Here is a 16,333-nt window from a genome sequence, read left to right as displayed (position 1 = left end):
CACACATCATTACACATTAGAACACAGCCTCACACACCCTCATTACACATTAGAACACAGCCTCACACATCATTACACATTAGAACACAGCCTCACACATCCTCATTACACATTAGAACACAGCCTCACACACCCTCATTACACATTAGAACACAGCCTCACACATCATTACACATTAGAACACAGCCTCACACACCCTCATTACACATTAGAACACAGCCTCACACATCATTACACATTAGAACACAGCCTCACACACCCTCATTACACATTAGAACACAGCCTCACACATCATTACACATTAGAACACAGCCTCACACATCCTCATTACACATTAGAACACAGCCTCACACATCCTCATTACACATTAGAACACAGCCTCACACACCCTCATTACACATTAGAACACAGCCTCACACATCATTACACATTAGAACACAGCCTCACACATCCTCATTACACATTAGAACACAGCCTCACACACCCTCATTACACATTAGAACACAGCCTCACACATCATTACACATTAGAACACAGCCTCACACATCCTCATTACACATTAGAACACAGCCTCACACATCCTCATTACACATTAGAACGCAGCCTCACACATCCTCATTACACATTAGAACACAGCCTCACACATCCTCATTACACATTAGAACACAGCCTCACACACCCTCATTACACATTAGAACACAGCCTCACACATCATTACACATTAGAACACAGCCTCACACATCCTCATTACACATTAGAACACAGCCTCACACATCCTCATTACACATTAGAACACAGCCTCACACATCATTACACATTAGAACACAGCCTCACACATCCTCATTACACATTAGAACACAGCCTCACACACCCTCATTACACATTAGAACACAGCCTCACACATCATTACACATTAGAACACAGCCTCACACATCCTCATTACACATTAGAACACAGCCTCACACATCATTACACATTAGAACACAGCCTCACACACCCTCATTACACATTAGAACACAGCCTCACACATCATTACACATTAGAACACAGCCTCACACATCATTACACATTAGAACACAGCCTCACACATCCTCATTACACATTAGAACACAGCCTCACACATCCTCATTACACATTAGAACACAGCCTCACACATCCTCATTACACATTAGAACACAGCCTCACACATCCTCATTACACATTAGAACACATCCTCACACATCCTCATTACACATTAGAACACATCCTCACACATCCTCATTACACATTAGAACACAGCCTCACACATCCTCATTACACATTAGAACACATCCTCACACATCCTCATTACACATTAGAACACAGCCTCACACATCCTCATTACACCTTAAAACACATCCTTATTACACATTAGAACACAGCCTCACACATCCTCATTACACATTAGAACACATCCTCATTACACATTAGAACACAGCCTCACACACCCTCATTACACATTAGAACACATCCTCACACATCATTACACATTAGAACACAGCCTCACACATCCTCATTACACATTAGAACACAGCCTCACACATCCTCATTACACATTAGAACACAGCCTCACACACCCTCATTACACATTAGAACACAGCCTCACACATCATTACACATTAGAACACAGCCTCACACATCCTCATTACACATTAGAACACAGCCTCACACATCCTCATTACACATTAGAACGCAGCCTCACACATCCTCATTACACATTAGAACACAGCCTCACACATCCTCATTACACATTAGAACACAGCCTCACACACCCTCATTACACATTAGAACACAGCCTCACACATCATTACACATTAGAACACAGCCTCACACATCCTCATTACACATTAGAACACAGCCTCACACATCCTCATTACACATTAGAACACAGCCTCACACACCCTCATTACACATTAGAACACAGCCTCACACATCATTACACATTAGAACACAGCCTCACACATCCTCATTACACATTAGAACACAGCCTCACACACCCTCATTACACATTAGAACACAGCCTCACACATCATTACACATTAGAACACAGCCTCACACATCCTCATTACACATTAGAACACAGCCTCACACATCATTACACATTAGAACACAGCCTCACACACCCTCATTACACATTAGAACACAGCCTCACACATCATTACACATTAGAACACAGCCTCACACATCATTACACATTAGAACACAGCCTCACACATCCTCATTACACATTAGAACACAGCCTCACACATCCTCATTACACATTAGAACACAGCCTCACACATCCTCATTACACATTAGAACACAGCCTCACACATCCTCATTACACATTAGAACACAGCCTCACACATCCTCATTACACATTAGAACACATCCTCATTACACATTAGAACACATCCTCATTACACATTAGAACACATCCTCACACACCCTCATTACACATTAGAACACAGCCTCACACATCCTCATTACACATTAGAACACAGCCTCACACATCCTCATTACACATTAGAACACATCCTCACACATCCTCATTACACATTAGAACACATCCTCACACATCCTCATTACACATTAGAACACAGCCTCACACATCCTCATTACACATTAGAACACATCCTCACACATCCTCATTACACATTAGAACACAGCCTCACACATCCTCATTACACCTTAAAACACATCCTTATTACACATTAGAACACAGCCTCACACATCCTCATTACACATTAGAACACATCCTCATTACACATTAGAACACAGCCTCACACACCCTCATTACACATTAGAACACATCCTCACACACCCTCATTACACATTAGAACACATCCTCATTACACATTAGAACGCAGCCTCACACATCCTCATTACACATTAGAACACATCCTCACACACCCTCATTACACATTAGAACACAGCCTCACACACACTCATTACACATTAGAACACAGCCTCACACACCCTCATTACACATTAGAACACATCCTCATTACACATTAGAACACAGCCTCACACACCCTCATTACACATTAGAACACATCCTCACACACCCTCATTACACATTAGAACACATCCTCATTACACATTAGAACACATCCTCATTACACATTAGAACGCAGCCTCACACATCCTCATTACACATTAGAACACATCCTCATTACACATTAGAACACAGCCTCACACACCCTCATTACACATTAGAACACAGCCTCACACACCCTCATTACACATTAGAACACAGCCTCACACACCCTCATTACACATTAGAACACAGCCTCACACACCCTCATTACACATTAGAACACAGCCTCACACACCCTCATTACACATTAGAACGCAGCCTCACACATCCTCATTACACATTAGAACACAGCCTCACACATCCTCATTACACATTAGAACACAGCCTCACACACCCTCATTACACATTAGAACACAGCCTCACACACCCTCATTACACATTAGAACACAGCCTCACACATCCTCATTACACATTAGAACACATCCTCACACACCCTCATTACACATTAGAACACAGCCTCACACACCCTCATTACACATTAGAACACAGCCTCACACATCCTCATTACACATTAGAACACAGCCTCACACATCCTCATTACACATTAGAACACAGCCTCACACACCCTCATTACACATTAGAACACAGCCTCACACACCCTCATTACACATTAGAACACAGCCTCACACATCCTCATTACACATTAAAACACATCCTCACACACCCTCATTACACATTAGAACACAGCCTCACACATCCTCATTACACATTAGAACACAGCCTCACACATCCTCATTACACATTAGAACACAGCCTCACACATCCTCATTACACATTAGAACACATCCTCATTACACATTAGAACACAGCCTCACACATCCTCATTACACATTAGAACACATCCTCACACACCCTCATTACACATTAGAACACAGCCTCACACACCCTCATTACACATTAGAACACAGCCTCACACATCCTCATTACACATTAGAACACATCCTCACACATCCTCATTACACATTAGAACACAGCCTCACACATCCTCATTACACATTAGAACACAGCCTCACACATCCTCATTACACATTAGAACACAGCCTCACACATCCTCATTACACATTAGAACACATCCTCATTACACATTAGAACACAGCCTCACACACCCTCATTACACATTAGAACACAGCCTCACACATCCTCATTACACATTAGAACACATCCTCATTACACATTAGAACACAGCCTCACACACCCTCATTACACATTAGAACACAGCCTCACACACCCTCATTACACATTAGAACACAGCCTCACACATCCTCATTACACATTAGAACACATCCTCATTACACATTAGAACACAGCCTCACACACCCTCATTACACATTAGAACACAGCCTCACACACCCTCATTACACATTAGAACACAGCCTCACACATCCTCATTACACATTAGAACACACCCTCACACACCCTCATTACACATTACAACACAGCCTCACACACACTCATTACACATTAGAACACAGCCTCACACACCCTCATTACACATTAGAACACATCCTCACACACCCTCATTACACATTAGAACACATCCTCATTACACATTAGAACGCAGCCTCACACATCCTCATTACACATTAGAACACATCCTCATTACACATTAGAACACATCCTCATTACACATTAGAACGCAGCCTCACACATCCTCATTACACATTAGAACACATCCTCACACACCCTCATTACACATTAGAACACATCCTCACACACCTTCATTACACATTAGAACACAGCCTCACACATCCTCATTACACATTAGAACACAGCCTCACACATCCTCATTACACATTAGAACACATCCTCACACATCCTCATTACACATTAGAACACATCCTCACACATCCTCATTACACATTAGAACACATCCTCACACATCCTCATTATACATTAGAACACAGCCTCACACATCCTCATTACACATTAGAACACAGCCTCACACATCCTCATTACACATTAGAACACAGCCTCACACATCCTCATTACACATTAGAACACAGCCTCACACATCCTCATTACACATTAGAACACATCCTCATTACACATTAGAACACATCCTCATTACACATTAGAACACAGCCTCACACATCCTCATTACACATTAGAACACATCCTCATTACACATTAGAACGCAGCCTCACACATCCTCATTACACATTAGAACACATCCTCACACACCCTCATTACACATTAGAACACATCCTCACACACCCTCATTACACATTAGAACACATCCTCACACACACTCATTACACATTAGAACACATCCTCATTACACATTAGAACACATCCTCACACACCCTCATTACACATTAGAACGCAGCCTCACACATCCTCATTACACATTAGAACACATCCTCACACATCCTCATTACACATTAGAACACAGCCTCACACATCCTCATTACACATTAGAACACATCCTCACACACCCTCATTACACATTAGAACGCAGCCTCACACATCCTCATTACACATTAGAACACATCCTCACACATCCTCATTACACATTAGAACACATCCTCACACATCCTCATTACACATTAGAACACATCCTCACACATCCTCATTACACATTAGAACACATCCTCACACACCCTCATTACACACAGTTGGCCGGATTAAGAGAGGTCATCATGTTGGACTTCACTGTAGTTGACAGGATAGCCTTCTTTGAGCATTCTCCCTCTAATATTTGGGGGAAAAAAAGAACTGGCCAGGACATGAACTATTATTACTTAAAAGACGAATGAAACAGTCACAGTTACAGAAAAAGAATCTGCAGCCTCGTTACTGGGCACAGCATCACCATTGTTAAGTCCAACAGCGGAAAAGTGTTTTGATTAACATTGTCAGTTTGTCTGATTATCCTCATTGTTAACCAGTTTATCGGCTGCAATGAAGTTATTGTTGCACAAGTATTTTACCTTTTGGCAAGCCTCAAGCCATATAATCAGTAACAAGAGCAACAATGCCTTTTGTGCTATCTATTTTTTGAGTTTGTGTTGAGCAAGAGAACAGCTCAACATTTCTTTTTTTTTGACAGCGTAAACATAGCAGCAATTAACAATGGTAGTCTCACTCCTGTGCAGCATTTCTTTGCATAAATTCCAGACAGAAAAATGCTATACAAGGCATTTTAACAGCGCTATAAATAGTCAGTGTTTATTTACCTGCTTTATATGATGCATTGTAAATATACAGTTTATTATCCTGAATTGCATAACAGGACATTTTATATATCCATTCTACGTGCTATAATATATTGCTATTGCTCTAATACAGTGGTAATACATGCTTACACTTCACTGCTATATAGTGTATACACACAGACACACACACACACACACACACACACACTGTATCAATGAAGGACAAAGATGCAAAAGCTTTATTCAGCACAAATGTGTTCACTATCACTCTTTGCCTCAAGTTTCACTCTTTGCCTCATTCTCTTTCTTGCTCTTTCTCTTACTCTCTGTTGGTCTCTCTCTCTCTTTCTCTGTCTGTTTGTTTTTAAATCTCTCTTAAAAGTTTTAAGTCTCTCTCTCTCTCCATTAATCTCCATCTATCTATCTATCTTGCTCACTCTTTCTCTCTGGCTCTTGGTCTCTCCATGACTTTCTTTCTCTCTGCAACTCTCCCCTTCTCGTTCTCTTTTTCTCTTTCTCACACTGTGTTTGTATAATGCGCTCACACACACACACACACACACACACACACACACACATACACACACACATATACAATCAATGGAGCAGAGCTGATTCAGCAGCAGACTTGGTGAGACCTTCAACTTTTGGTCGACATTCAACACACACAGTGCTGCAGTATAGCTGGGATTAGCTCAGTTATGGACACCTCCGGACTAACCACCGTCTCTGCGGGGTAAAAAGAAAAACTTTTGTTAAGTCTCTTTCCAATTAAATATCATGAGCCCATGAAGCAGACAAAGCTGTATTAAATGAAGGTAAATGGATTCCTGACTGTCATTTTAATGGAGAAAATTAATGAGTAGAAGTGTATGTGTTGGCTGAAGGAGGAGATTTTGTACTGATTTGGTGCAGGAAAAGATGAACAAAGAAAAAGGAGAGGAGGAGGAGGTTTGGGAGAAGGGGAAACAGCAGAATGACTCATTTCTGTCTGCGTGCTCATGCACGCAAATGCAGAGGCGAGCTTCATCTCCACGGGAACGGTCGCGATTAGTGATGAAGAGGGTCCCGGAAGTGGCAGAATTCTGTTCAGCATCCTAATTCAAAGTTTTACTATATTGTGCTATACTATACTATACTATACTATAGAAACTTCATCAAACACTATTATACTGCCTCAAGTCAACTCTATACAGGTGTTGCTCCTACTGAAATGAAAACAGGTGAGCATGAGCTCATTATTATAACACTGTCTGATCAATCTGAATGGAGAATTTTAAAACAGTGACTAATTAAACACTTTTAATGGATAAGGCTCCTCATGTGCTATTCATGACAATACAACGCTCCGACCCATATCAACACTGACCAAGCATAACATTATGACCACCTACCTAATATTGTGTTGTTCCCCCTTTTGCTGCCAGAACAGCCCTGACCTGTCATGCACCTTTCTTATCTTCTTCAGCAATTTGAGCAACAATAGCTTGTCTGTTGGATCGGATCACACGGGCCAGCCTTCACTCCCCACGTGCATCAGTGAGCCTTGGCCGCCCATGACCCTGTCAATGGTTCTCCACTGTACCTTCCTTGGACCACTTTTGATAGATACTGACCACTGCAGACTGGGAACACCCCACAAGAGCTGCAGTTTTGGAGATGCTCTGATCCAGTCGTCTAGCCATCGCAATTTGGTCCTTGTCAAACTCACTCAAATCCTCTCAAATCCTTACGCTTGCCCATTTTTCCTGCTTCTAACACGTCAACTTTGAGGACAAAATGTTCACCTGCTGCCTAATATATCCCACCCACTAACAGGTGCCATGATGAGGAGATCATCAGTGTTATTCACTTCACCTGTCACCTCTGATCGGATTATATATATATATATATGTGTGTGCCTTTGTCTGTCCTGGCTCCTCAGTCACTCCACACAGTTTCTACAGCACACACCAAACTGCTACACTCTTTCATTAGATGCCTTCTGTTTATCCATTTAGTCTTGTGGTGTCTAAATGCAGCCTCAAGATGGCATGTCTTTAATTTGGACAAGTGGAGTTTTTTTTTTAATAACGCATAAACACACACGTTCTAATTTTGAGTGTGACTGGACTACTGATGTATCTGTGATGAAGGAAGCATTAAGAAAGCCCTGTTTTCCTCATTTATCTTGGTGCTACAGCCATCATAAATGCCCAGTGTTTATCAAACCCCCAGGTCTTTTTCACTAACACTGTAAGACTATTGTGATTTGTGGGTGGGGTGTATGTAGACAGACAGACAGATATGGATGTGTATTTGCTTCTTACTCTTTGCTCATATCCTAAGCAGTAACACTAGTAGTTTTTCAAACTGAGTGGAGCACAATGTGTGCGCTGTAATTAAAAACACACCGATGTTAAGACATGTGACTCTTGCTGGGAGCTGTCAGGTCTGGCAGCACTGAGAGAGATGGGAAAGCAGGGAGTCTTGCTTTAGAAGGTAATATGCCAGAGGTAAGCCTGAGAGAACAATACTGAGGCTGGATTTGGCCATCAGTTGGTGATGTGCTTTGGGTGGATTTCCGGCATTGTTGTTCATGACCCTGGCGTTTTTGTGCGTCTCATGCCAGATTAGCGCAGTTCTGACTGATGTTTGGTCTTTCCTCTTCTATAGGTGCTGTCCATCTTTTTCCTTGATTATGATCAGCTATTAATCCTGTCTTCTCACTATGTCTATCAGTTGTCTTTCCATGTCTCCTGCTTCTTCTTTCCTTCAATCTGTCAAACACTCAATCTGTGGTGAGGGTCATGTCTGGCTGTAGGGAGTCTCGGTTGGAAAGAGGGTTAGCAGCTTGATTGATTTGCCACATGTCGAAGAGACTCTTGCTACTCCTCTCCCTATCCTTCTGTTTCAATCTCTCAATCAGCATCCTTCTGCCTGCCGGATCTGCCACTTAACTCTGTACTTTTCTTTTACCATTTCGTCTCTTTTCATCTTTGTCTTATCCCGCTCATTCTCCCCCTAATAGTTTCTCATTGTCTCCTTCAACACTCATATTTAAAAATACCCACATGAGACGCAGACGTTCCACCTTCCATGGTTGCATGGAAGCTGCTGACATTTAGAGAACTGGGGGATTGAAAATTTGTACACTTTCCACCCCAATACTATAGAACTATTTTTGTGCCTCCTAGCCGTTTGGGTCTGACAGTTTAAACCCCCAGCACTGCACCACTGGCTGTTGACTCAGATGGTTGACTTTAATAAAAGTGTTTTGGCCACACTAGACTGTAAGGAAAAGACTGCACATTTAATCTCAAATCCCATGAACATATACAGGAGGAACCTTTATTATTGTGATTATTCTTTCTTCTATCCATTTAAGAATTTCTGGGGAGGTTTATTTGCAGGAACTCAATAATCTTTCATTAAGCATAGTATTATTATTATTATCATCATTATTATTATTGTGTATTCTGACACCTTTCTATCAGAACCAGCATTAACGTTTTCGGCAATTTGAGCAACAGTAGCTCGTCTGTTCGATCGGATCACACGGGCCAGCCTTCGCTCCCCACATGCATAAATAAGCCTTGGCCGCCCATGACCCTGCCTCCGGTTCACCACTGTTCCTTCCTTGGACCACAATTTGGCCCTAGTCAAACTCGCCTAGTCAGTCAAATCCTTACGCTTGTCCATTTTTCCTGCTTCTAACACATCAACTTTGAGGACAAAATATTCACTTGCTGCCTAATATATCCCACCCACTAACAGGTGCCATGATGAGGAGATCATCAGTGTTATTCACTTCACCTCTAAGTTGTCCATGCTCGTCAGGAGCAGTTCTTCGTGCATGAAGATGATTAGTGTTTGACATTTCTTCCTGCATTGCAGCAATTTTGCCTCGGTGTTGTAGCTGATGTTATCATAGACCACGTTCGAGAATACTCTTCAGAATGAGGAGACTGCACTTGAAGAAGTGGAATGATATACGAGTTCTTTCTTTCCTCCTTTAATATTCCACAAATCAAGAAATGCCAAGAACAGGTGTCCACTGGACATTTTCTACATATTACATATGCATACATATTTAATTTTGAGAAAAAAAATCACTACTTAATGATAAATTTCAGCTCCACTATTACAGAAGCACCTTGTAGTCGACTTTGTTCATCAACCACACATGTAACTCAACTAACACAAAGTAAGTGCACATGATGCATGTTAAAGAATATTTAGTACATTATTGCTAGTATAAAAACTAATACACTATATTGGCAAAAGTTTTGGGACACCCCTCCAAATCATTGTATTCAGGTGTTGTTTTTCAGGGGTTGGTCTCGGCCCCTTAGTTCCAGTGAAAGGAACTCTTAATGCTTCAGTATACCGATACATTTTACACAATTTCATGCTCCCAACTTTGTGGGAACAGTTTGGGGACGGTCCCTACCTGTTCCAACATGACTGCACACCAGTGCACAAACAACGTCCATAAAGACATGGATGGATGAGGTTGGTGTGGAGGAACTTGACTGACCTTTACAGAGTCCTGACCTCAACCCGATAGGACACCTTTGGGATGAATTAGAGCGGAGACTGCGAGCAAGGCCAAAACTTTACATGCACATGAATGTAATATGGAGTTGACCCGCCCTTTGCAGCTGTAACAGCTTCAACTCTTCTGGGAAGGCTTTCCACAAGGTTTAGGAGTGTGTTTATGGGAATTTTTCTCTAGAAGCGCATTTGTGAGGTCAGGCACTGATGTTGGACGAGAAGAAGTTCACAGTCTCCGCTCTAATTCATCCCAAAGGTGTTCTATGAGTTTGAGGTCAGGTTCCTCCACACCAAACTTCCTCATCCATGTCTTTATGGACGTTGCTTTGTACACTGGTGAGCAGTCATGTTGGAACAGGAAGAGGTCATCCCCAAACTGTTCCTACAAAGTTGGGAACATGAAATTGTCCAAAATGTCTTGGTTTTTGGCTTCTTTCACTGGAACTAAGCATGTCTTGAATTTTTATTTTCTCTCAATATGTTTCATTTTATATTTTCTATATATATACATTTTTTTTATTTTGTATTTTTTCTTACCTTCATGATTCTATGAATATTGCCTGTCCTTGACAAGCTAATTTATCCACCTAGTAAAAATTATCCCATTGTCAACCAGCTCACACCTCAGCCAATGTGTATAGCATAGCAGATGGAGTGACTCAGTTTGCAATAATTATAGCACTGAACAACCTTGCTACCATGTATTACGTTTGTCAGTCCCTCCAGGGTTTTGTGAGTCTGTGAACGGAGAAATTAACACATTTGTCGGAGCTAGCAATTTTTCAAAATTTCAGATACAAAGTACTTTACTGTAAAATGTAACCGCAGTAAAAGACTCACAGGACTGCATATGTTTATCCAAAAGCTTTGATTAGTCACTGTTGACCGCGTGCCATGATGCACCTGCCTCCCGCTTACTTTCATTAACCCGGCTCGTTCCCATCAGCAGGCAATTTCATACCATTGGATGCTCTTCTTTTATTGCTCAAGAAGGGGAACAATTAATTTTGGCCTGCTTGAGCTCACTCGAACGTGTCCTCTGACTGCCTGCTTCATGTCCGTGCTCTGCATCGAGACCGCAGTTAAGATTTCAAAAGCTTTAGTGATTATTCGTACCCAGGCCTTGTATGAATGCCCCTCTCTTAATGGGAGCACAAGGACTTTGTCACACGTCCGGTAATGCAATTATGCTAATCGTGTCATCTTATAATTTAATAGATTAACACATTCTCCTTCTCTTACTGTGAAAGCTCATATCAGGTCTTTTCTTTTATGTTCACGCATATCAAATGTGATAGCTAAATTGTCTGTTTTTTTGTGTATCAAATGCAGGAGTACCACGCTCAGCTGGAGGAGATGCAAGTGACCATCCGGCAGCTGGAGGAGGATCTATCTGCTGCCCGGCGCCGCAGCGATCTCTACGAAGCTGAACTGCGAGACTCGCGCCAGACCAGCGAAGAGCTCAAGAGGAAGGCTGCAGACTACCAGCAGAGAATCCAGAAGGTAGGGGTAGGGGTGTGAGAGAGAGAGAGAGAGTGTCTGGACAAGACAAATGGAGTAGTGAAGATGCTAGTTTCTGTTTGTTTACATGCTGCTTCTTCGTTAACGAGAAACTTCATAGTGGCTTGTTAATGAGCAAATGATGGAAAACCAAAATTGCAAAAATTTCTATTTTAACAACATTTGATAAAAATTTCAGAGAGGACATAAAACTCTCTAGCTCCAATTACCAGCCAAGCTAATTTATAAAATTATTTGCAGAGGGTCAATGATTTTGAGAGCCCTGTGTACTCACTCACTTATTTCTTTAAGAAAAGCAAATATTTACTTTTTAATTTTCTTTGAGAGCCAACAAAGTCACAGTCGTTTTTTTTTTTAGAGAAATATATAGAAAGAAACAAAAGTAGAAATCTAGACAATTTTTGTTTATTTTCATAAGCGGTGCCAGTAATCCTGGAGGGTTGAGCAGCTCTGTCCGAAACCGTAGGTTACAGATAGAGGGACGGCAACCAAGGTTAGTCAATAAAATATTAAGCCACGCCCTCATTCTTGGACCAAATTTCAAACTTTGCGCTAAACTTAGCCATGCGATTTAATTTGTCGTTAAAGAAACATTTTTTATCTTTCCACTGAAGTGTGTTAACCTTTATAGGTTTTTCTCTTTTAGAAGCTGAGGAAGTGAATTCTTGCTGATTTAGAAAGACGAAAACCAAATGTCACCATCATGACCTTTTTTAAGCTGAAGTGTGTGTGTGTGTGTGTACACAGGCAAAAGAGCAGGGCAAGACTGAGGCGGAGGAGCTGCTCACCAAACTGGAGAAGGTAAGGCTCTTTTGGCTCATCTGTTTCACTACACTGCAGCATTGCTTGCCCTCAGGAGGGCTATTGAGAGTGAGATTTCACCCTAATGCACCTTTATTGAAGCTGCTTATAAAGAGAAACGGATCCATTGTCTGTGTTTCTCCCCCCAAACTAGGCATTAATATTTGAGCATCCCTGACTTTCGCGGACCTTCAGACCTTCAATCAGACTCTCAAATACCATCATTCAGCTTTCCTGCTCTCAGATGCTCGTTATCTGTATATTATAGACATTTCATTCCCAGAAAAGAATATGCATCAAACTACACCGAAGCCTTAAGAAGCCCTGCGAGCAGAATAGAATTAGCATGTGTGTAGGCGTCAGTAATCCCCGATCGCTCACACTATCCCCCCCCCAACACAGTCAGATCACTTGTGGCTCAAGTTGCTTGAAGTACCTTTTATCAAGCTGATATTCTAATGTGATGATGGCCCATGATTATATCTATTATATCATTTTACATATAAGTAGTTTGCCAAAAGGACAGGTAACTTTGCTTGTAATTATTATATAATTAAAAATGAGTGAGAAAAAACATTTACATTTAGCAGACACTCTTATCCAGAGCGACGTGCTTTGAAATCTTCTATCAATGAATACATTAACACTGGTTCAATAGGTCACAGACTTATCAGCTTAAAAACTGTGTGGGCATACAACAATACATAAATCAAACAGGGAAAAATAAGAGCTAGTTTAAGTGCTTCAGGAAAAGGTAGGTCTTCTCCGGCGTTTGAAAACGGTCAATCCGGACATCTAGGGGAAGTTCATTCCACCAACTCGGTGCCAGAAGAGTCTGAAGAGTCAGAAGAGTCTAGATGTATACCTAACTCTTACCCTGAGAGATGGTGGGACCAGTGCTAGTAGATCAGAGGGAGTGAGGTGCAGTGTGAGGAGTAATAAGAGCTTTGAGGTAAGATGGTGCTGGTCCATTCTTGGCTTTGTAGGCAAGCATCAGTGTTTCGCAGCTACCGGAAGCAAGGGGAGGGAACGCAGCAGTGGGGTGGTGTGGAAGAACTTAGGCAGGATGAAAACAAGTCACTCAGCTGCATTTTGGATCATTTGCAGTGGACAAATTGCATTCAAGAGGTAGACCTGCGCCAGTAGAGCGTGGCAGTAGTCCAGTCTCGAAATGACCAGAGACTGAACAAGCACCTGAGAAGCCTGTGTGGATAGGAATGGCCGAATCCTTCTGATGCTGTACAGAAGAAACCGACATGAGCGTGTACCATTAGTAACATGGGAGGAAAAGGACAGTTGATTGTCCATGGTTACCCCAAGGTTGAGAGCAGTGGACGAAGGGGTGATCAGGGAGTTGTTCAGAGATATCACAAAATCCTGTGCTGGGGATAAAAGAGCTGTGTTATGTTTTTTTTTCTCACTAAATGACAAAAGCAGCAACTTCGACTCTTTATAAGCAACCCTGACAACTCAATATGACATATACAGCGAGGGGTATGATTAATTGTTGATTAGGTACAATAGATTCTAGCTTATATATCAGTAATAGAAATTTCACTGCAGCGTAAATCTCAGTAGAGATGAGTATTTACACCACGTGTCATTTTAGTCATTTATTGTTGTGATGTCAATGTCAAGGAACATCTGCATAAACAAGTTCCTGTACAGAATCAATAAATAGTCGCTCCCTCACTCGGCTAAAACTTTACATTACCCCGTACCCTGGAGACGCAAATCGACACATACACAAGAACATCCCAGACACATCCCTATGGCCTGTATTGTCAACTAAATATGGCTTATGAAGTTATTATATTTTGTGCTTATGTAGGGAATAAAGGTCATTTAGGATTTTACCTTCTCTCTGGCCAAAATCACTTTTTATGGAAATAATGAATAATTGCATCAGTGAGGCTGTGTCTGCCTGCCCTGATGTTTTTTTTATTTTTTTTATTTCTATCCTCCCTTCTATCGTAAATAACCACAAATTAAAGTGTGTACCGTCTGTGTCCTTCAGCACAGCAATCAGTCTGTGTGTTTATGAGGGACAGACGGTGTACTGCGCTATTGCTTGATGTGTTTTTGCCCTTGTGTGTTTTCCAGACCAATGCAGAGCAGCAGCTGAAGATCCAGGAGCTACAGGATAAGCTGTCTAAGGTACCATATGCACCAGTCTTCTTTAAGATTGTTAATGAGCAACAGTTTTCAGATTCCTATAGACATAAAAATATCAAATATCAGTTGTGCATCTTTAAGCATGCCATCACTAGTACTATGAGGGATATCGTCTCACCCTGCACAGGCGGTGAAGGCGAGCACGGAGGCCACGGAGCTTCTGCAGAACATCCGTCAGGCCAAAGAGCGGCTGGAGCGCGACCTGGAGCGGCTGCGTAGCAAAACGGATCCCAGTGACACGCTGCGCAGACGCCTGCGCGAGACCGAGGCAGGATGCAGCACCGCTCACGCTTACAGACTGTCACCCTCACCGGCATTTACACCATCTGTTCACATTATTCATTATTCGTAGCTAATTCTGTCATTCAGGAAATTAATTCTGATGAAGGCGATTTGTATCCATCACACACAAAGAAAAAGCCCTTTGTAAGGCCATGATGAGAAAACAAGGGAATTTTTGGTTCTGTTGATGTCATAAATTTAGCATGCAATCAGGCTCTTGCTTATAGTATAGGCTTGGTTTCTCATTAAAATTTGATTATCAATTTAAATGGAATAGTATAGACTGAATTATTATTTTTTTTAATCATTGGACTACAAACAGGAAGCTTGTTTCTTCTGTTTCATAAATCTAAAGACAGAAGGAACCTTTACTTTACCGCGCTCAGCAGGATTTCCTTAATTAATGCCGTGCGAAATGATTTAGTTTATTCTGCTAGAGTTTGACAAATGTGCACACTTTGCCATTTAAGTCTAATGGAGCAAAGTTAATCAATATGACAGCAGTCAAAATTAGAAAGGATATTTACGCAAAAGCCTGAAGCTATTACAAAATCAATGGATGAATTGTGAAAACGAACCTATACACCAACAGGCCACTTTATTAGGAACCTGACCATCTGTTCTCTCGTGCAATTATCGCGTTAGCCAATCATGTGACCCGAGTCTCTTAACCCGTATCCCCATGATTTGATGCATTACGCCGCTGCCGCACGAGTAGCTGGCTGGATAAAATGAGATAAATTGTAAGTGGATAAGAGCGTCTGCC

At 41.5% G+C, this 16,333-nt stretch overlaps 1 protein-coding gene across 4 annotated transcripts in view; it reads left to right on the top strand.

Moving 5' to 3' along the window:
* cita (citron rho-interacting serine/threonine kinase a) overlaps positions 1-16,333 on the top strand; it is an 89,957-nt gene that overhangs the window by 46,814 nt on the left and 26,810 nt on the right. For all 4 annotated transcript variants that reach the window (XM_058382708.1, XM_058382706.1, XM_058382707.1 and 1 more), the window contains exons 14-17: positions 12,121-12,291; positions 13,057-13,110; positions 15,214-15,267; positions 15,413-15,553. In XM_058382708.1, the coding sequence (XP_058238691.1) occupies positions 12,121-12,291; positions 13,057-13,110; positions 15,214-15,267; positions 15,413-15,553 (420 nt within the window). The remainder of the gene's footprint in view (positions 1-12,120; positions 12,292-13,056; positions 13,111-15,213; positions 15,268-15,412; positions 15,554-16,333) is intronic.

This window comes from Hemibagrus wyckioides, linkage group LG28 (assembly GCF_019097595.1).
Source record: "Hemibagrus wyckioides isolate EC202008001 linkage group LG28, SWU_Hwy_1.0, whole genome shotgun sequence".
Taxonomy (NCBI): domain Eukaryota; kingdom Metazoa; phylum Chordata; class Actinopteri; order Siluriformes; family Bagridae; genus Hemibagrus; species Hemibagrus wyckioides.
This window is presented reverse-complemented; position numbering and strand designations above follow the sequence as displayed.